This window comes from Dinoponera quadriceps, unplaced genomic scaffold, assembly GCF_001313825.1.
Source record: "Dinoponera quadriceps isolate SergipeBrazil2010 unplaced genomic scaffold, ASM131382v1 scaffold3271, whole genome shotgun sequence".
NCBI lineage: Eukaryota > Metazoa > Arthropoda > Insecta > Hymenoptera > Formicidae > Dinoponera > Dinoponera quadriceps.
In genome coordinates, this window is record NW_014557287.1 from 376620 (window position 1) to 399862 (window position 23243).

Below are 23243 nucleotides of genomic sequence, written 5' to 3' on the forward strand. Positions count from 1 at the left end.
TGTAACTTCTGATCGAGGAAGTGTCGAGCCAATTATATGAGCTTCGTTTCCTCGTATTATATAAATTAGACAAGAGGAAAACGAACACGAGATTTTTCGACATAACACTCGGATCTTCCTCTTTTTTGAAAAGTAGAGGACAGAGAGAGAAATATATATATATGCAGCGATCTAAACACGAACACGTCGTTTGGTCCGTTCGCAGTGCAATTAGACAACGTTTCATCTTGTCGCTCCTCCCTCCCTCCCTCCCTCCCTCTCTCTCTCTCTCTCTCTCTCTCTTTATCCATCTTTTGCGTATCGCAGTTATAATTAACATATATTTACACCGACAAGTGTATGGTACAAATAATCGATCGAGTAGTATAAAATCGCGGAGTCGTCGGAGAACCGACGTGAAAACAGGAAACGAAACGGAATCGAAGCGATCACTTGAATAAAATATCACGAGGTTCTTCTCGTTTCGTTACTAAGGACTTTTGGAAAATATACACTTCGCCAAGGTTCGATATACGACGACAGTAATATACGCGTTACAATATAAAATTGTCATGTTAGTACAACACTCACGCTCAGGACAGTTATATTCAATCTCATAGCACGCAAGTATTGAAGCACAGCCATTAAAAAAATGTAATGTAACGTGTGTATGTATGTGTGCGAGTGAATGGGTGAGTGAGTATGTACGTATACAGGTATCTCGTATGTATACACGGATACCTCGTTAATATTTCGGAAAACAGTTTCCCCGCGAGCGAGTAAAAACCTGTCAGGATTCGGAAAGATTGCGCGCACGTGTGTCTGACCGAGATATACGAGGAGTGTACAATAATGAGAGAACTAAACGACCTAATGATAATAACGATAATATAAAACGGTTACCGGTTAAGTAGGATCACATCTTTGGTACACGAGTCATCATTAGTATCAACACTTCAACGAACTACATCATTCTTATCCAGTTAATTAATATAGTTTACGGCAAGACGGCCTGAACGTATTCCACTCTCAAGTTTATATCAACTATATCTCATTTCTCTTCCCCTCATATTTTATCACCGGTCATAATATCGCAAGCTTCTGCAACAGGACAAGATCTATGCTCTCTTTGTTTAACGTTATATTATCTCGTAAATCTCGAGTTTAATCTCCCGTCGTTAATTTGTCATCTAAAAACGTCTATTATACAGCTACATTCCCGGGGTAACAGTCTTCAGTTTTAATTTATATATATATATATATATATATATATATATAAATTAAAACTGAAGACTGTTACCCCGGGAATGTAGCTGTATAATAGACGTTTNTTTCTTCTTGTACCTCAATGATAAAATTCGCCGAGCTCCCTCTATTGTTCTATGTAATATAACAATCGAGCCCGTCGTTTGTCGTCGTTCGAGCGCGACGACGAGATCCTATCGTGCGGTCGAGAGAGACGCCGACTTGTGTGTTCCTGATTAGGAAAATCTTGATCGTTTTACGGCCCGTCGGCGATGGAAAACGAACGCGATAAAGCGACGGATGACACGCTCTTGACCACGTCGGACAGATTCGCGTGGAGTTTTTACGAATTTGCCTCTTTCTTAAAGACACATCCCACCGAGAGAACACAGAAATATCCGCGATGAATTTTCAACGTACACCTGTACGTTTCGGCAAATACTAACATATACTAGAGATCCCGTGAGTCAAGCTTTTCTCGAGAACAATATGAAACTCGCTCAACGGTTCGAGAATGTGAATGAGGAAGGTCAATAACGTAGGATTCCTCAGGAACGAACTCTCTTCGTACATATCCGTCGTAGAACGCGCGTCGCTCATCGGCCGTAACATCGGATGGAGTAGCTGCTCTCTGAAACATCGTCGTATTTCGTCGAATTAGCGTGAATAACGTATCGATTTTCGTCCGACGGATATCGGATTGCTTTCATGAATATATCTCGCTACCGAACGAAGACGCGACCGATTTTGAGCTCACCTCGCTGCCAAGCAGATGAACAACTGGAACTTGCCGTCCTTCCCCAATGTCTGACTGAACATATTAATTTGATCAATGAGATGGCAGTAACATCTCAAGATCGTGAATCTTTGGCTGCTCTCCGCGTGCACTCTTCTGTCCCGACTGAGCCTCTGCGAGTACTCGTCCATCTCTTCCAGCAAAGATATCTCGAAATTTTCCTTCACGCGCACTGCAACGATTTTTGTCGCTTACTTTATTTTAATTCACCTCTTGAGGATAATAATCGTAATTGTACTCACGGAAATAGTCCCACACGTAGAAGTTTCTTCCGAAAATTCTCTGATTCTTAAAGCCGAATAGAAAGATCTGCTCCAAGGACGGCACCAGACCGCCCTCTCCGCACAACAGCGCTGTCAAGGAACCATCCTGACACTCTCTTCTGTAGTGATACTTGACTATGGCATTCACGGCTTCACCTAAGCAACGTAAATATTCGATGTTATTTAGTTTCGTAATTATTAGCCTGATGTAACAAAATTCGGCTCGATTATTAAGTGAAATTCGACTTTATTGCATTTAATCAACGCGTTTAGTTAACGTGTGCACGTATGTTAATTCGCTATTGGTTAGTATTATTAATTAGTATTACGCAAGCGTATACCGAGCATATGCTGTAGCTCGACTTGTGACAGTATGGGACGTCTTGGTATGCTAGGTGATCTACATCTCGGAGGCGTGGAACACGATTCCACCAGCTCCTCGCTGTCGATGCTTCGGGGTACCAAGGCGCCCACTAACAGTCGCTCGGTGGACCCGTCGTCTATTCCTCGACCCAGCCAACGACCGCAGGGGAACTTGAACGTATGCCCTGTCACCTCGTTCCTCACCACCACGTGCTCCACCATCCACTTCGGCGACATCCCCGTGTTGTCGTGCCCGATCCGTAACGTTGACAGCACGCCTAAGTTTTTATGCTGAGGAGGAAGGAAAAATGCAAAATATATGGAAAAATAATACAATTTTAAATGTTAAATTATTTGAAATATTTAGTACTTACTAAAGTACTTTACTATACTAAAGTACTAATACTAAAATATTAATACTAAAATACTTTAATAATAATACTTTAAATATTTAATTTTAAACATTGTTAGATACAATCGATGGGTGTACGGATCTAGGGTGCTCATTGAGAGATTGTAACATTGAATGCACGAGATCAATCGGCTTAAAACGATATTCGCAATTTCGTACAATTAAAAGTAGCGATGGCGCGCGAAGCGCTCACCTGAAAAACGAATTCTAGCGCTCCCTTCGGTATAGGCACCGGATTCGTCTCGCAGAGTGTGCCGGAAATAGCGATCCAGCTGTTGGCCGAGGTCGTGGCAGCGCTCGCCTTCCGACTGGGGAATATCACGACCCGGTACGGTAGCTTCGTCGTCGGGTAATTATTGGTAAAGCAGAAATAGTCGACAGCGTTGAGCGTCAGGAGGTGGTAGAGAAATTGCTCCTTCTCTTCTTCGCATCGCAAAAACGCCGATCGCTTGTATTGACTCCTAATAGGTCGTGATAATAACGAAATAATTAGTTTGATATTCGGAGAAACGGCAGCATGATATTGTCGCGAGTTAATCTTTTTATATGAAGCGTCCCGTACGTTATCGTACCAAAAGTTTCATATTATGAAAGCCATCAAAACTTACCTCAATAGAGCGCTGTCTGACAATAACGTCTTCAAGTGACGCGACAGCAGTTTTTTCTCAAGTGCCAATCGCACCCACGCTCTCGCGTATCCGATATGCGTCTTGATGTCGGTCATCGCTTGGACGTTACGAATGTCAAAGATCAGAGAGTCCGGCAAGGGTCTAAGATGTTCCGGGCCTACGGTTTTTCTCTCGCCGGGCGACTTATGCTTGTCCGTGCCTCTTGTGGGCGAAACGTCTGTCTCCAATTGTAAATTCGATAGATCTGTCGCGATATAAGATACACATTTTAAGCGTGCACGTTTTTTTCGTTTCCGGCTAAGGATGCTCACGAGCAGAAAACGAGCAAAAACAATACTCTTCTCAACAAACATAATCATTCTCGTCTCGTTATATTCGAGATATATATATATATTTTTTTTTCACACTAAATATACATGCAAATGCGATATCATGCTTCGTACAAGCACTCAGAAACACCTATGCATACGCTCTCAATAACGTTTCAAAAGTTGACTCAGTCAAAAAGTTTGGCTCGAATTTTATGTCAAATTTGACCTTATCGCACTCAGTGGAACAAAATTATTCATCGACCAAGTAATCGCCATCATTGTCTACGATTCTTCGTCTATGTTCGCATACTGTCGTAGAACGTGGCGTGGATTGACCGTTGAATAAGGCAGAAACCAAGTGAAGAACGTTTTGACTGATGTATTATACGTATGAAATATGTAATAGCGTCATGGCGCAATTTATCATGCAGTTCTCTTTCTGTGAAAGTTATTAATAGTTGTAATAGATAGGTTCCTTTAAGTCGTTACGTTGAGATAACAGATGCCGTTGCAAAATCATTTATTACATCTTTGCACAATCAAGCATTCACACGAGCTCCGCGACGGAACTGAAAGGCACGCGATAGAAACGTAGAAACAGATACCGCTTTCGTGCAGTTCGTCGACCAAACTAAGCTTCTTCTTACGGGCAAGCCAATCTCGTGGCTTACCGTTCAAATTGTTCCTGATGTAAGAGGCAATTTCGAACATACTTTTGCCCTTCAAGGATGAAACCAAACGATCCGGTATTCCGAAAAACCTACTCGGCGATTTCTTAGCTAGTTACAACATAAAAATACAAAAAATAAAGGAAAGAAAAACAGAAGAACAAAACGGCTAAAACGGTTATATAACGGCAAGCGAAATAAGATAATTTGCGTTTGAACTCAAAACGATAATTTGCATTTTCAACTCGAAACTCTGCGTAGATATCGATTTCGCTTGCGTCTGCGCGCACGTTGAGTGTTCGAAAGAATAACGCGTGCGAGGAAGCGTGAACACCTATTACACATAGACTAGTGTGTCTGATGTATCACTTACAAAACTAATAGTGCAGGATATCTACGTACGAAGGACTAATCTCTACTTTTATAACACTGTTTATCTTATCGTAAAACGGGTGGAACGTACAATCGAGTCGCTTCCGCAGCACGGACCACGCTAGCGCTGCATTTCCGCAAAAATAGGAACATTCAGTGTATAATTCTCCATAATACTTAGACTCGGACGTCTCCATGACGTCTTTTAAACATTTATATGCTGTCTGGGAATAGTTGATAGTGAAATTACAAAGATCTCGCACGTGGCACCACACGCACTTCGGGCGATTTTTCGAGACGCGAACATTTTATAATACACTTTGTACAATGATTCTCAGCAAGACACGATTCACGAATATATCGAATCCATAGTTCAATCCGGTGAATTTTAAGACGCATGCATATATATATGTGTGTGTGTCTTACCAGGGGACAGAAAGTTAGGATCTATAGACTTGGTCGCGTCGTTACATTCTTCCGATTCCTGATACATGGTCAGGTGCGACCAGAGCGCACTTTTGCCCTGCTTGTTTTGCAGCCCGTGACTCCACACCCGTTCCAGCAGGTCACAGAGACTAGCGACTAGAGTGTTCTCCTCGACGTCGGACAGAGATTCGCCGCCGTGGCCCAGCGCGACGGCTTCCGACCCCATTTTCTCCACCAACATCCTCTTCGTTTTAGATTTACAATCCTACACGAAGGAAAAGCGATTATATTGTATTATATATTATGTTATATTAAAGTTTTTTAAACGTCCCGTCTGGGAACAGTCGCTAAATACCCAATGTTAAATATTACGATTGTACGACACGATACACACTTTGAGCAATTTTTCGACGAACGTCCAATTAGCCTGCGCTATCAGAGCCGGGCTCATGTCCGCCGAGAGTTTAGTCTGAGGTCGGGGCGACTGAGATTCTTGAGGCGTTGCAGGCTTCCCGTTCGCGTCGATGGATTTCATCTTATACTTCCACTGCGTCTGCCCCCTCCTACTGCTGCGGGATGGAAGTGACCGATTATTAATCCACTTAAGTCCGCCGATTATTTATTAATTATAATTCGCTGCACGACATAAAAGCATGCAGTGTACATTTAGAGATCACGGAGCGAAAGTGGATCAAGTGCGCAATATGCAAGCTACTTTCTTTCCTCGTGAAATTGTCCATACACGTGTGGACCTTGTGAAATCGGACTAGACACATTTTCATTCCGAGACCTCCGTTTTATTCTAATCGTTATTGAAAGATGTCCCTTACCGGAGTATACTACATAGGAGGCATTAAACAGATGATGAGCAAAGATTAGTTAATTTAAAAAACGAGAGATTACTCTTCGAACTTCTTCGAGTGAAATATCACTCGAAACAAATGAAAAGTGGCAGTGGTTTTCATTCAAAGCGATAGTGAAAATACTGCCATTCGAAATCGCAGGAGTAAACTTTTCACTCGAGCTTAGAATAAATTCTGACTCCATATGAACGTTTCGAATCGATTCAAGTGGATAGGTTACCGTGACGGTGGAGTACATCAAATGCACTCTTCAATTTCGAGTAAAAATATTCACTCAACGATTCTAAATGGAGAATTCGTTTTAAATGCGTGAACAATCATTAGAATTCGAACGATGGTCAGTTTACTTTTCGAGTGATATTCCGAGAAATTTAAAGACCATTGGAATTTGAATATCATGAAACTGACGCACCTCTGAGCTGGTTCTTTGTTCAACACGACACTGTCCAGTAAAGGAAAACTCCGAAAATACGCAGCTCGGTGCGGGATAATTTCCGCGGGCGGATTCGTCTCGAAGTCCACGTTGGTTAACCTTTGCTCCAGTACTTGTTGCGTATCCGTAATGCTGGTGCAAGGCTCGTACCGCATCGATCGTATGATGCTCTCCCCGATTTTCTTCCTGAGAAACACGCGAAAGAATACGTGGATTAAACTAAAGAGTGACTCTATTGTCGAATTTCCATTCTTCGTACGGGGATCGAATCGCGAGCAGGTAAGAGAAGAACATCATATTGAGAGAATGTGTAATCGAGACTCACTTCAAAAGGGAGATCCTTTGGTCAAAGACCTTTATGTTAAAGTCGAGCTCGCTCCACGTCGACATCACTTTACTGTCGACGAGAGACGCGAACATCTGCGTTTCGAGGAATCTCGACAGAAACGGCAGATGCTGCGTAGGCTGATCGGATAAAAATGTAGCTTTGTCGAAAACATGCATACTGTCTCTATTATTGATCCACTCATCCTTGTCCTGCAATGTAAAGCGATATACAAATATAAATAATACGTTTTGTTATAAGAAAGGCATTCCTGAAAAGACGTTATAGGATGTGCAGTTCTTGCGACTTCAATCGAATCGACTTGATCACATGTAGTTTTCAGTAAAAAAAAAAACAATATTCATAAAGGATTTAAGGAGGTTGGGGTATATGAAGACACTTTTATTACTACGCATTGTACCATGGTCTGAGCACGCGAACTTTCAGCCCTCTAATTTATCCATTTGTTTGAAACGTTTCTTATATTTAAAAATTATTATAGCATCGACATTCTATATTAGGATTTCCGGCTCTGTTTGAACTGAGGAAAGTGACACACCAATTAAAGTCGCGAGATTGGATATTCTATAAATATGTATATGCATTTATAAATAACACACGTATGTACCTGACTTGGCTGTATAACGAAGTGTTCGTAACTAGAAAACATTTGTACAAAACGATTCAGAAACATCTCTCTGATAGCGTTATTGAAAACGAGAGTCTCCTGGTATTCTTCTTGCGGCGTGAGTAACTTCTCATTTGTAGTATCCTCCACGGGATCGATATCGTCTACTGTAATCGGGAAGTTCATATATTTATGACGTTACCGCAAATGTCGCGCTTATGTAATTATGTAATCTCGATGATAACTTTTCACTCGATTGGCGTATGTAGTGGCAGTTCGTGTTACCTGGTCTTTTAACAATATCCACTATCCTTTGCAAATTGTCCGATTGTGGACTTGGTTCCGGTCGATCCCAATCTAACACGTCGTGCAGGGAATGTTTTCTGCGAGGAAGGTGGAAACCGGAACCAGGAAGCGTCAGGCTACTAGTCATGATGTCGCCGTTGTAATAATTTATGACCATATTATCAGTCCTGCAAGGCGTGTTCTACGTGTTCAGAAACCGAATCGCCGGTCTGGATTGCCAAGGAACGATAATAAAGAAAAGTTACTCACTTTCCCGAATGTGGTACTTTGTACTTATTTAGAAGCGCCCTAATCTCCGCGATAAACTGCACTTTGTGAGGAAACACGGGTAACTCTTCTGGGAATTGGCTACTTTGTTTATCTATATCTACATAACAGAGGTTCGCCTGCAATCAAACGCAACAGAATGTTACTCAAACAAAATTTCTACTTGCAACATACTTTGCTTTCATGAAGATACGAAGCTTAGTTCCTGTTTAGCGCGAAAAAAAGAGAAAAGAACCGTACATAGTGGTATTATTATTCAATTATTAACATGGGTACTCGGATCACACACAGTATACTTTATCCTGAGGATGTTTTAAATTATCATGATTTAAAAATGTTTAATTATCACAATCCCAAAGATAACTCCGTAAAAAATAAAATTATACGGAATCAGCTGTTGAAAAATCATTAACAGATGGCAGATGAGTACTATCCGAGTATTAATCGTAATGTTTGGTACCAAATATTCGGATACTCGTTTATTTCGAACAGTATCCGAGTAATTGGATGGTATTTGAATACTGAACGGTCTACCGCCGTTGGAGCTTGTAAATGCATTTAATAGTTTCAACGAAGATTAACGCCAAGACACAGAGAGTCGGGGATTCCTGAGAGACCTACCTCGCTAGCGATCTTCAACACGCCGCCCTCGCTGTGCGCGTGCAGGCCCATGATAAAGGGCACGGGTGCATCCAAGAAGTGATGCAGGCTGGCGGGTAATATCGGCACGTAGACGTGTTGCCACGAGAACGGGAAGAGCAGCGCCGTTATGCACTCCGACACTACCATCAGCTTATGGAAGTCAGCACTCCTCAGGAGTACCTAGTTGAATTATATAGAATCAAATTATACAATTATTATATTATACAATGAAATAATTGTGAGACTTTCTGGGTAAAATCAAGAAATGTACAAGAGCAACGGACAATAAGACCCAAATTACAGGTCTAATTTGCATATATTTACAATACTAAATGATTTTAACAATCGCATGTTCTACGTCTTCCGCACGCTCTAAATCCTCTTCTCCTATTAGCTCGCTCCCTTGGTTTGTATTTTTTCTTCATATTACTTTTGCATCACTTATTTCTTACTGTTTTTGGAACCAATAAAGTTGTTATTATTGTTATATAATTTATAATACAGTACCTGGTTTTCCAGCAACACGCACGTGAACAGCTGTATCAGGCAGTCCGCGCCCAGCCACGTGAACACGTCCTTCAGGGGATAGTCCAACATTGGCAGCTCCAGCGACGGGGACGGCTGATGAATGACCAGCTCCAGCGGCGATTTCGCGGGCTCGTCGTTAGGTACGAAGAACTTCAACGATTTACCGGGCAACGGCACCGGTACATTATAGAGGAGATTGTACACGTAGGACTCGAGACTGAGGCCGGGTCCGGGGTGTCTAGGAACGCACCTGAAAATTTCATCGATTAACACGTTGCTTCCCAGCGAGAAATACATATCGAATCGACGTCGAATCAATGCCAATTTGATGTAATTTTGATTGTCGATTTCGACATCGATTCGATGATTCATGTTTCGCTGGGTTATTACTGTAATATCGGGGAACTTGGTTCCCGACGTCGCTTAAAAATCAGCGTGTTTTATTTTGATGTATCAACTAATCATATTTATTATTCAGTAAAACTCAACAAAATTTATGCGAATTAATTCATACATAACATATATATCTTCAATTTTACTAAAAATTATCAATTTCCACTACTATATTTTTTAAACTAAACGGTCAATAATTCCAAAATTTGTCTACAATATCTGTGTATTAGTTTCCAATATTTTACGAGTTTTTTTAATACTCCTAACTTAGACATAAATATATCAGAGTAGAATAAATTTGTTGTATTGTAGAATTTCTACACACGCTCTCGCATACAAGTTTACAATTAAATATCAATGGGAAGAGAGAATTCTTTCTGTACGCCTGCTGCGAGATCAATCAAATTTGGCAATGTGTTGAGAAACCGACGATTTAACGGACATGTGAGCGAGAAAAAGAGAAATCTCGCGATGAGCACACGTTATTTACGACAACGGAGCCGGCTGAAACCGCGTGGAATCCGGAGATGACCTTCCTCTCTCTCTCTCTCACTTACTTGTAGAGATTATTGAGGAACGTCTTCGCCGCGTGGAGGTAGGGCTGCTGGCACAACAGGGATATCGATTTGGTCACTAGCAACTTGTCTTTGGTAGAGTCGTAGTACGCTAACGCGGCACCCGGCGAATGGGCAGACAGTTTGAAGTGCCGCGGCAACGACCTCGTGTTGTGCCCGTCCTGGCCCTTTCTCGCGCTGAAAAGTCGAGCCTTGCAGTCGATCGTGAGTCATGCGCGAGGATAATCGAATAATTGAGACAAATGAAGCGTTCCGAAGATGAGCCCGTTATTCATCATAGACATTGCTGATACACACTTCGCGTCTACATCGCCACGCTCTTCGAAGGAAAATCTTCGAAATAAAACTCATTTATCGGGACAGTTTAAAATTCAGCGAAGTTTCGTCATTTTATATATGCACCTCGATGGCGGGCGTCGGTCTCTTTCAAAACTTTAAACGGTAATAACTTCTTCATGAAAAACGGTGTTCTTGTCGTGCAACGCCTCGCACACGCGACAACATATCTCAAAGAAGCAGACTGATTTAAAATTCATTCGCTGCTAAAAAGAAAAGAGTTCTTCGACCTTCGCGACCTCACCCCGTCCGAGAGAGAGGGCGTAACGCGTCCGCAGATAGGGGCGATTAAAAATGCAATTACACGAACACACGGATAGTAGATATACGTACGTGGGTGGCGTGCCGTTTTGGCCGCTGCTGAGCTCTGTGATGTGCATCGCCTGCAGCGTTTGCATAGCGGCGCATATCTTGCGATTGCGGCACTCCTCGTAGAAGACGAGACTGAACCCGTACGTTCTGTGGCCGTCCTCCTTCGTGAGCACGAAAGAATGAAAGGTCGGCTCCACCGAGTGCTTTTGAGTACGGAATCGTAAACCGCTTGGCAGACAAAGCTATTATCAATGTAATCGATAAGTTACTCTCCCCTTCACTGCCGCACGCTTAAGATTCTCTGGGCTTAATTAGCGACAGAGAAATGTAACGAGAGCGTTAGGCAAGACGACACGATAGAATAATAGGATTTATATCTTACAATAAAATAAATACAACTTTTTGTTTAACAAGTAAAAATGTATAGTATATATAATTTTATGGTGTAAAATAAAGACCTGTAAAGGGAACTTTAAATTTCTCGGAGTGAAGTCTCATTCAAAACATGTGAGAATATATGCTTGAAGCAACAGTGAAAATACTGCTTATTCGGAAATCACAAAAATGAATTTAATTCAAACGATACTTATCAATGAATATTTTTTATACGTTTCCCGACAGCGCAATAAGTGCGACCATATCGTGCAAATGAAATTATTCTTATCGTTAACTCATCATCAGTTCACATTCCGGTTGCAACTAGCGATTTGCTATCACGAACAGATATATACCATGCAGACGGCATGCTCGTCGAAAGGATTCCATGGCACCGAATCTGGATAATGTCCTAGCACTTTGCTCTTGTACGCCCGATCCAGCGGCGTGCATTGCAATGAATCACCTGCAAAAATGGCAGTCATTACTCCAACTTAATTATACTACACATGTTGATGTACACAATAAAGTTAATATTATTCTTATTCTTATTATTATTATTTGGCTTTCTTATTTGATCAAACGCCCGAATGTTCCTCAATATACAAGATCTGACTATGAATATCCCGTAAGGCCAATAGTTTTTCGAAGGGTTAAATTTTATTTTCAGCGGGCTGCGCGCTATCGATTCCAATGCAAATTCCGATCTGTGGATTCTCACGGGGGCGTTTCCGGGAAATTTAAACGACGCCAAAGTGTAGCAGACAGTTAAAGTATTTGCTACGGAAGGAGAGAAAATTTAGCGCGCGGTTTAATCTCCCGCGAACAACGGTTGAAATAGCAGCTTCCTCGCGAGAACTATCTCGTAGCGGAATCAGCAGCAAGCTATGTTATCGAATACGCTCGGCTCGGAGTCGACGTGAATGAGACGGTCTCGAGGCCTTGGAGCCGTACCAACTGCTACAGCGGAATAACTTGCTGTCGCGACGAATACAAGAGCACCTCTGTATGAGGTTAATCGTTCGTGATCAAAGAGCCACCCAGGACGGCGAGGCGCACCGTCGAATCCGCCTTCGCGAGATACGGAGGAAGGGCGAATGATGGAAGGACGCCGAAAATTGCGTAACGTCCTTTGCTGCGCGATCAATCGCGACGGCGAGTAAATTCGCCAATTAAGCAAACGATCTTCCCGTTGACGAGGGCCGATAGAAAATGAAGAGAAGCGAGACGCCCCATGATGCGCCGGCGCGTATTGGAATCTAAAGGGTTTCCGATCGATTTTAATACTCAAATATTTGCCTTGGCTGATCGACATTAATTAGTGTGAGGTTTCAATCCGTATGAAATTCACTTGACGCTTCGAAGCTCTCTTCTTATATAAAATACGCTTTTTTACATATATTGTTACAGCTCGAAGCGTTCCTAATAACTCCAATTAAGTTCGCGATTTTTCCGTTACAATGGATGGCAATAAATGAGGAGAAACAGAGCGTGAATTTGAATATAAGGAATTCTCACAAGGAAGGGTCCGAAGCGTTGTCGGAAAAAACACGGTAAGCAATAAATCGTTTGAAAGTACTCAATGAATATACCGGTTAATGCCAAAGTTTTAACAGCTATGGGCTATAAATAAAAAAAGTTATGTACCAAAATAAATGTTTAATGAAAAAATATTATGAGAATCATGCCAGTTTGTTTATGGATAAATATGAAAATTTGTTGTGAAAGACAAAAATAAGAAGATTGTTAATTAGCGAATGATCCAAAGAAAAATAGACTTCATCGTAAGCGCATTTGATGAATGCTGTTTAGTGGATTCGACACATTATTATATGACCCATGAAGTATTCAACCAACGTGACATAACTGGATCAACCGGAGCCGAATGTCGGTGCGTAATTTTAATCAAATCTCCTCGGAGGATAAAGTCGAGCCGAGTGTACGCGGTTTCCAACTTTCCCGCGAATTATAGAAACGACACGGTGCGCACATGCGAACCTCGCGCTCTGGATTAATCTGCGTGTATCCGATGAATTCGTTCTACGGAATAATTCCCGCAGAGCAATTGAATCCCATTTTGCGTGAACAGTTTTCGTATATCCTGTTACACGGAGTTCTCTTTCACTTCGATTTGCTGAATTTAATTTAATTTAATTCTGAGCCGTGATGCGACAACACGATCAGTATGACGCGTCACTATAAAAATACGCAATAATAAATATATCCGTAACACACTCTTCGCATATTTCATTACAATAGAGCAAATATAAATATCACGGCGAATTTATATAAAAAAAAATGAAGCGATAGCCAGCTAACCGATACGATAACAGAATCCATTAAACGACTCACATCATTTTTGATTAACATTGATGTGCCGTTTTTAAAGTATGTGAAGTTAGTACTCCGATTTTAGAATTTTTAGTCGAGATATTTTCCGTGTAAGTGCGCGTAAGTGCGCCTATAGAAACGCATATGCGATTGATTTTAATTCGGGATCATAATTGACGTTATGAACTGGCCTGCGGGTCAATCTCCGCTTGGAAATGACGTGCACGGAGTGGCGATGATAATCCAGTGGACCGAGTTAGTTTGGTCGTCGTCGTCGTCGTCGAAATCGCCGGTTTCGATTAACGTGCCGATAGCTTTCCCCGATATTTTCGTTTATCCACATGCACATACACTCACGCAGCCACACATGTAAATTCTGGAATAATAAATCTGAATATCGGTTGCTTGGGCGAGTCTTTTGGTCCTTTCATATAACCGCCGTCTCATGTGTATTTTTAGAAAACGTCACGCGTCACACATGGAGAGAAAGGGAGAGAGAACCATATTCGGATTTTCGTTTATATAATGAATATCGCGATAGCAACGCTGTAAATACCGCGACGAATTTATATGAAAAAAAAAAAAGCGATAGAGCTAACTAACCGATATAACACCAAAGCCACGTGTTTTCTCTTCAACGTATTGACTTTAAAATAAGACCAGACAGACTTTTCTCTGCGCGTACACAGAAAAAAAAGTTTGGTTGAATTTACCGGACAGTGAACAGACCGAACACGTTTTGGTTGAAGGAAACAAATTCAGATTCTGATTCTCATGACCCAAATGAAGAAATTCTGTTTGGTTCGTTCATTGTCTGGTAAATTCAACCAAACTTTTTTTCCGTATAGATCAAGCGATAAAATGCGTGTGAGGCAACACGCGTAAGCGCGCGTTATAGAAAAAAGTTATCCGTAATTTATTTATCTAAAATCATTACGTATCCTCCCTGAAAACGAGTTACGCAGGTCTGTCGTCATCGTGTTCAATTGAGCGTGGAATATCGTTAGTCGATTCCTTGGTTAAATGCCTCAGCGCGGCATATTATAGCGCTCTCTCGTGCGTGTTTATAATTTCGCGATATATTTACCGTGTGTCTTACGAGAGTGTATGTACGTGCTTGGAAAAACCTTAGAAAAAACTTACTTTCAACGGACATTTAATTATTGTAGGAACGCGTTGCAACTACAACGATAGCCAGCGCTCATGGAAGAGGAGGAAGGAAAAAAGATCGCACGCTCGAACTTTTACTACACATCCTCCTCGTTCTTACGCGAGTTCTTAGTTATTACGCGAATATGTTGGTCTTAAGGAAATTCGATCAAATATAAGGTAAATTTGTAACATATACATGATACAGAAGTTAATCGACTTAACAAGGCGTGACAGAAATTTCAATAATCTTCACCGTATCACTTCCGAGGTGTTTAATTATAAACTTGTATATGTGTGCATATTAGTAATATATGCCAAATTTCTCCTAATCTAATTAGTTATATTTATGTATAAAATCGAACTTTAAAAAGCTATAGTGAAATAAATGTATAGAAATGAAATTTTGTTTGATAAATAATAAATTTATGAAAGGCCCTCTTAATCCGCCACTGGAAATACGGCACATTTAGTGCTAGAACCTCTTTAAATCCACTCATTCAATGTGCTGCACTTTTTTCTTCCATACTTTCTACTCTCGTGCACGCATCGCTGCCAAGATGATCCTATTACGAGTATATATTCATAATTACATTCTTACGTGCAATATTAAAGTGCATAACGCGGTTAGTGACGGTAATGGGACGACTAGTCGTAAAACACGCGGTCTCGCGCCACCGTTCCTAATCGCCCGCAAGTTAATCTCTGTTTTGCAATTAATTATGAATCAATCTGGAAAAAACTGAAAAATATGCATGACAAATAAAAAATCGAATTGACATTGATGTATACAACTGTATTTCGCGTGTGGATATCGTGCGGAGCTATGTGAAAAAGTTGTATTTCATATTGCATCGTGAAAGGTATGCAAATTATCGTCATGGTAATTTTTTAAAAATAAATATTAACCCTTTGCACTCGAGGGCTCCGGAGCGGAGCCACTTAAAATTTGTCTTCAAACTCTTCAAACTCAAATGCAAATAGCAAGAGCGGAATATCCTATACACAATAGTTTTTACGATTTGTCTTTGTCCTTATGTTATGAACTCAAAGTTATTTACATTGTCTCCATAGCGGAGCCCTCGAGTTTGAAGACAAATTTTAAATGGCTCCGCTCCGGAGCCCTCGAGTGCAAAGGGTTAATATTTNGTACAAAAAAAATTATAAACAAAGATGATCTCGTTCTACGATAAGTCCAACGCATTTTCACACATACGAAAATTCTCATCCTGCTTTTCGCCGGGATCGATGATTTCACGCACGAATGTTCCGCATATTTATCTCCGAGGATAAACGTCGTATGGTGTGGATTTATTTACATTCACGTTGTACGAAGTATACAAGAAGAGCGAATAAACGTACGGCAACAGAAAGAGAAAAGCAGGTCCGTGGAGGAAGGAAAGAGAGTGGGGAAGGACAAAACGAATAATAAAAAGACCGATATGCCCCCATGCCGCGGAAAGTATTGATTCGAGAACACGATGCACGCACGAGGCACCGGACAAACGAATATTTTCTGTGAATCCGGCTGCGGCGCACAAGGACGCGCGTGCATGTGTCACGTGTACAGGTCCGTGCGTACTTATAAGTGCGTGTATCAATCGCGTGCGTCACGCGACAGTCCGAAAAAAAAGAGAGCGGATCTTTATGAAATTACCAAATATAAAGCGTCCTAAAAAGAAATGTTACTTTCTCAAAAAAAAAAAAGGAAAAAAAAGATATATAATTTAGATATATAAGTTAGAAAATATTGACAAATATATAAAAATTTAAGTATGTAACAAATATAAAATTAATAAGGTAAAATAAAATTAAGATTAAGATTAATAAAAATTAAGTTGAGGATACGTCAAGAACCAAAATTTCTGGAAAACAAAATTTTCTCGAACAAAACATTCACGATGTAAAGTACTTAGGGAAGTTGCACTTTTAAAAGGATGCTAGAATGATCGACGATTACCGTCATTATAGAGCCCACTTTTCCACGAGATGGCTTTACAAAATTTAAAAGCCTTTTATACGTGTAAAGTATACACGTAAAATTTAAAATGCGGAATGGTAAGCTGAAGATTATAAGAACGAGAAAATTTAAAAATTATATATAACGTTACACTTTTAGTGCGTAGAACTATTAATTCATGAAAACGTTCAATTAATATAAAATGTTTACAGTTCTTATGTACAAAATGAATGTCCTGCACTTTCGACTACATTCAAGAATAACGATATATCAATAAAATCAAGATGAAAAGCTTAATAAAAAAGTAAAGTGATCGAACGGTTTTTATGCATCTGTACACGTATAGATGTAGGATAACAAGTAGAGCAGTAATAGTATGTAACTCTCCCTCTCTCTCTTTTCTTGTATTATTCATTCGTTTCATCGTACTTTCCCATACTTTAATATCTTCTCGCATATTCATTTCAACATGTTCGTTTCCATATCATATTTAAAACGTCAATAATTTACTGACTACTACATTTTTAGTCCCGCTTAGATGAGGGTGCTTTCCCTTCGAAGCTCGGCTGTCGCTCCAACATCCTTTCAATTAATCGTGGGTTTTTGCGTAAGAACAAATTAAGTCCAGAGTTAGTAGTGATAGAGTTAGTAGGCAATTTTAACGGCGTTAAGGAATATGTAAATTTGTACGGCTGTGTTCTTCCGAGGTTTGCGCCACAAATGTCATTCTCGTATATCTTATCGACAACTACAAAAAGTAAATGGAAAAAATTATCGTCAATGACGAAAAAATTATCTCATATGGGTCTAGAGGGAAGATTGACGAACGTGATTCTGGAAGAATTCTCTCAAACGGATTGTCCAGTACGCGACAATTTGTTTGAAGGCGAGAATGGTAAATCGCATGTTTTTTGTTCCGCTCCCGTGCACAGTTTAGACCTTCCCAAAGTGCCATGTCGTCCTGCCCGAATAAGTTGCCTCTCCCCTTCTTGCGAGTACGTATGATGTCATCGTATGCGGGGTCATTTGTACATGAAGGGGCTACCGGCACTTGAGTGTGCGTTTAAAAGGCGGAAGCGAGCTTATAGGCTCAAGGCGTACGATGCACGTGCACGCGAGCGTAACAAACATTTCTAACGAACGATAAATAAAAAGAAGAAGCGTGTCTCGCGTCGATCGTTGCAAACAAATAATTTCTAGACGTAAGATCCTAAGCCATTTCCTCCGATTCTTATCAAAGACACTTTCATTATTCCTCGATCATATTTTGAGCTGATCAAAAAAAAGTTCGGTTCGATTTTAAATGACTTTTTTATCGTAAATCAGCTATTACCTTCTACGACAGAGGTATACGAATGTTGTCAGAATATTGGCGAAGAACTATAGACGGAGAATTAACGACGACAATTAAGTAAATAATTTCATTCTTATTGAATGCAATAAAGATTTGACTCAAAAATTGAACAGAAATTTTTGACTAAATTTACTCGTGAAACTACGTTTGTTTTACGTTATTTAAGTAGATAATATCATCCTAGCCTTCCATAAAAATAGCTGTACTATTACTATACTAATACATAAATAAAGAAAATTTAATTAATAAAGTGTCCTTTGAGACCGGAATACGTATGACGACAATTCGGGAGAGGAAGATGAGAGCCAGTTATAATTATCGATAAAAAGCTTGTGAGAATATTTTTAGTCGCGATACATTATTTTTACCTAAAATCTGGCAGAGGCTTACAAAAATACTTAAACTTGCGGAATAATACGACCCTATCGTAAACCGTCGCTCTTCGAGCGTACGCAAAGAAGGGCGAGGCCCTAAGTGAAAGTAGCATAAGGATATCGATGGCTGATATTTGTAAAAGGGGGAAATGCGGGCAAACGAGAGGATCGGCTGAAAATCGCTGCGTTCGCCACTTTTCGCGCTTTTATGCGTGATAAAATTGCTTGAAGATAATCGACGAAAGAAAACGCTGGTCGATCGTCGTCATGTTCGACGATTATGATATTTCCAATACGGATGAGGAATCGCCAATTTAGCGGCCGAGTTTCATTGCGTTCGAAGCGGAGAAAATGAAGGACTGCCGTTGAAACTGGGTGAAGTGCTATCCGGCCGGGGATCACCGGTTATTGACATTTGCAAATGCAGAACTCGACACAAGTTTGCTGTTGGCGGAGAAACCAGCTGGATGGTGAGTGATAGTTTAAAGGGAAAGATCGGAAACACGAAGAAAATGACACGCTCAATCTGACCGACAGAACATGTCAAACAAAGAAGAAGTTATTATCGAGAAAAAAAGCTAACAGTTGTTTCTTGTTTCGAAGATAAAACATCAACATACAATCCTGCTTCATTTCAAGTCGCTGCGATGCATCTACTAATTGATTTGTGTTTAAATTTATCGTGTTTCACTTTCTCCGTTTAAAATAATGGGACAGAGAGAGAGAGAGAGAGAGAGAGAGAGAGAGACGAGTATCTACATTTAGATATTTCTATTCTTATTTTACTTCGGCCGTCGTTTCGGGGCGGTAATAAATTTCTCTTAACGAGATTACTGGTGACGGGTGTGTCAAATTCCAAAGTCACAACGAGTTTATCTTAATCCTCCGAAAGCCATTTGCCCGCTTGCGGAATCCGACGGAAATATCCGGTGTGTGATGAAGCGGAAGCATCGTTCCCTGTGCTCGTAAACTTTGACCTTATTCTCGAGCACGCGTTTACCCATGAATGTTTTTACATTGCACATCTTGAAGGCTGTCAATCTTGCTAAGAGCTAACTTTATCCTTCGCATATACAATCCAGGATATATTATTGGATTATATTATAAATAATATTACATAATAACTTTCCCTTCGCTCACTCTCAAGCCGATATTGTCATGGATCGCGCTGATCAACTATAAAAAAGCGCATACTCCATTATAAATCAAATCATCCCTCCATATATAGAAAAAAGTGTTGGAATCAAGTAAACGTAATTATTTTTTTCAACTCGTTAAATCAATACTTTTAATACTTATTTAATACTTATCGAAATTGTTTTAACATACAAGTAAATGTCTCTACTTGTACGAAGAAAAGATCATATTTTATATATATTCAGACAATTATATTTCCATTTTTAGTAAATATTCACTAAAAAGTGAATAGAATAGCCATTTTACTAGGATCAAATAAATATTAAATATTAAACGGTAGCACTTTTTTCTTTCAGTATATCCACTGGAGAAATCGTTTATCGAGGATACCATTCGCAAAAGAAAAGGGGAAGAAAGACAGAAACTTATTTTGTCCGAGTTAGTTGTTCGTTTCTATCGTTTTAAATTAATCGATAAAGCCACCCCTGTCTCCCATGAATAATCTCGACGGCTTGGGGTGCCGAAGCGACGAAAGAGACGATGTTTAGTCAAGAACAGCTAACTGAGTTGAGAACGAGCGAAACGAACTGCGTTAACGAAATAAAAGCATGTTTAGACGCAAGACTTTTCTCAGAGGAGTCTCCTTTCCGGCGGAACCATCTATATCCCGCGGTAGGTCGTCGTCCTCGAACGATTTTACGGTGGAGTTTCCTCCGAGATCGCCGCCCGCTGCGCGCGTATTGTTCCCGTTGTACATGTGGCCCCAGGCATACGAGCAGAGGCGTACGTGGTCCAAACGACAAAGAGACCCAAGATCCGTTTCGCGATTGCTCAATCTTCTATATACCGCTTTATCATACGGAAAAATGCCGTCTGTTCACAAGCATAATGGTACCGCGATATCGGTATTTGATAGTGATATTTGAATGTTTCTACGGTGAAATCTGCGGTGAAATACCGGCAGGAGATTATTGAAGGAAGAAAGTAGGGAAAGATAAAGAAAAGCGAAGGTAGGGATAGATACGGCCACTGTGCGCCTTGAAAGGGAACCGATCAACCTTCTCTCTAGGAAAAGAAAGAAGAGGCACGCAGCTGCTCTTCTTGTGAAAGAATCGATTGTCAAACGTTCTCTTTATCCATATACAAAGGTTTTCGCTCGTCTCAGCTGCCTTCTCTACGCTTCTGTATCTTTCTCCCTTTACACTCTCTCTCTCTCTCTCTCCCCTATCCTCCGTCGCTCCTCTAGAAAGCTCAAATGCACATCCGTTTTATTTTACACGCGGAAAGTTTCGTTTTAAGTGCGGCGGGTGCGCAACTGACCGTGCGGCTGAGGCGAGAAACAGACGTGTTTCTTCGCACTTGGGCGGATTTTTAAAACGGAACACGCCTTTCGTTTTAATGGTAATTAATACGGTGAGGTGCGCCTGAATCTCCGTGAAATTGAACGAGGAATATGTTACGCGCGAACGTCGGTAACGTGAAACTCCACGTTCGACGCTCAATTTATGCGACATTGTCGCCGCTCGATGGGGTTAATTGATTCTTGCGTAACATTGTCCGATCAAATACGAGAGCCCGTCCAAATGAAGTCTTTAAAATTAATCGTGGCCTTGTGTCACGTGTGTTTGCCTCGTGCAAGATCAATCCGCCCTTACATGCTCGTACGGCTCAAAAGCCGAGTCGGAGTCGTCAATATGACGTTGAGACATTTTGCCTTTTTAATAAAACTTTTTAATAAAACTCCCTTTAGCACGTTTATTAAAATAATGTCTATCGCGATGTAAAACAAAGTTAACATTATCCTTTTGCTTGTTTCTTCCGCGACAATCGAGCTTCATTTCAAGCCGCAAAACAACTGTCCGTCTTTCCGGGTATCGCACGCGAAACGATATTATTTATTTTACTTCCAAGTTATCCGGAAAGGCGCGCACAATGTTTCATTGAGGGGAATTTGCGCGCGTCGCGAGCGGCGTGGCAATAATGAGATTATCGTTCTTGAAACACGCTGTTCTATATTTCACGAACAGCTCCGATTTCAGCGTTCTCGACACTGCTCCGGACGAGAGGCATCGATTCTCGTGGCCGTCACGTGTCGATAAAATAATTAACGCCAATCGGAGGCTGCGTAGCTAAGCGTCGGGCCGCCGCGATCTGCATCACGAACGGCGGGATAACTAACGACTCGCGAGACGGATAACGGAGACGAGCAAACCGCGCTCGTTCCTCCGCCGCAACATTCGCAATCATCCGTCCACGTGTGATGTTTACGGCGAACAAGGTGACCCGACAAGGCGCGATATGGGACCGGGCATTCGCGACTTTATCGAGCGTTACGCAATGCTGGAGAGATTTCGCGAATTCAACGTGCCCGCAACTCACGCTCACGCGATCTTTCTGCCTGCCTCTCTCTCTCTTTCTCTCTCCGTCTCTTCTCCCTCCTTCTCTTTCTCTTATTCTCCTTCGCGGTCGTTTTATTCCGCGCTGAGAGCGAGAATAATAGTTCAACGCGGGTAGTGAGTGATGTATTGGTGCGCAAAGAGAGAGAGAGAGAGAGAAGAGGGTGAGGAGAAGATATACATACATATATATATATATATATATATATATACATATATAAAGAGAGAGAGAGAGAGAGAGAAAAGAAAGAGAGTTTTGCGGAAACGAAAGAAAATATTTACCAAAATATTTGTCCGGCTCTAGGCCCGAGTCCTTGTCCAAACCGCATATGACGAAGTAGTCCGCGAAACGCTGTGGATGTTGCTCCGAGCCGCGCGCTATTCCCAGACTGCCGTTCATCTTTCCCGACGCGGGTCCGCGTCGTACTCGTCGTCGTGCCCGTCGAGCAATTCCGCGTTGTCCCTTTCACATTCAGCACCGCCTTCTTCACAAAATTAATTTCCACATCGCGCACCAGCACCGCCGCCGCGGCGGAACTGTCATTTCACGGCGAGACAACAGCTGAGCGTGCTGATGCGACGCGCAAGGAACGACGCACACCGAACGCTACAACGTGCGGAACGCGGAATGCGGGCCGCTCAAAGGCGGCCGCAATAATTGATCTTTACAGTGCTGCCTGAAGTTAGCACAGTTTAGGGGCTACGGGAAGGACCGTGGAGGTCTCTCGCGGAGACCCCGGAACTACAAATTCATACTTTTAGTTCTCGGACCGAAATAAAAGAAAGAATCGCCTTCTAATCGTGTGATATTCGTGAAAAAAAAAAATCCGGAAAATCGTCTACATTTTAATACGGAGCGATTTTTTGGGAAAAGATTTAAAGACTTACGGGAAAGACTGCGGAAGTGGAGAGAGAATCTTTTTGCGGAGATTCCGGAACTACAAATTCTTATTTTTTATTACGATTCTCTTGATTACGAATATTATAATTAGAAGATGATTTTTTCTTTATTTTTATCTTAAAATACGAAAAATAAGATTTTATAGTTCCGGGGTCTCCGCGAGAGGTCTCCATAGTCCCACCTATTGACTTTTA

At 41.1% G+C, this 23243-nt stretch overlaps 1 protein-coding gene and 1 long non-coding RNA gene across 7 annotated transcripts; one reads left to right on the plus strand and one right to left on the minus strand.

Annotated features, from left to right (window-relative positions):
- Positions 1-1316: 1316 nt before the first annotated feature.
- Positions 1317-22762, minus strand: LOC106748954 (DENN domain-containing protein 5A). Of its 6 annotated transcripts, none has more exons than XM_014627917.1 (21): positions 22431-22762; positions 11804-11913; positions 11094-11314; positions 10407-10601; positions 9436-9706; positions 8908-9108; positions 8269-8405; positions 7999-8186; positions 7714-7880; positions 7086-7297; positions 6740-6946; positions 6295-6303; positions 5859-6033; positions 5465-5729; positions 4670-4777; positions 3667-3931; positions 3252-3519; positions 2625-2937; positions 2263-2439; positions 1982-2192; positions 1317-1855 (listed from the first exon to the last, which is right to left on the minus strand). In XM_014627917.1, exons 1-21 carry the CDS (start codon positions 22546-22548, stop codon positions 1666-1668), a joined length of 4008 nt encoding a protein of 1335 aa, XP_014483403.1. In that variant the 5' UTR covers positions 22549-22762; the 3' UTR covers positions 1317-1665. The 6 variants fall into 6 exon arrangements, with proteins under 6 accessions (XP_014483403.1, XP_014483401.1, XP_014483405.1 ...); XM_014627915.1 differs by having other exon boundaries at positions 4604-4777; XM_014627919.1 differs by lacking the exon at positions 4670-4777 and adding an exon at positions 5130-5165.
- Positions 12495-13308, plus strand: LOC106748955. Its single transcript, XR_001374799.1, has 3 exons — positions 12495-12770; positions 12858-13000; positions 13202-13308. It is a non-coding gene; the product is annotated as an uncharacterized LOC106748955 (long non-coding RNA).
- Positions 22763-23243: the final 481 nt, after the last annotated feature.

Coding starts and splice junctions, on each gene's coding strand:
- LOC106748954 (XM_014627915.1), bottom strand. CDS start 22,548: ATGAACGGCAGTCTGGGAATAGCGCGCGGCTCGGAGCAACATCCACAG. Junction 10,602..11,093: donor CAAAACGGCACGCCACCCAC/GTACGTATATCT, acceptor TCGACTTTTCAG/CGCGAGAAAGGGCCAGGACG. Junction 5,730..5,858: donor TCGTCGAAAAATTGCTCAAA/GTGTGTATCGTG, acceptor TCCTTCGTGTAG/GATTGTAAATCTAAAACGAA.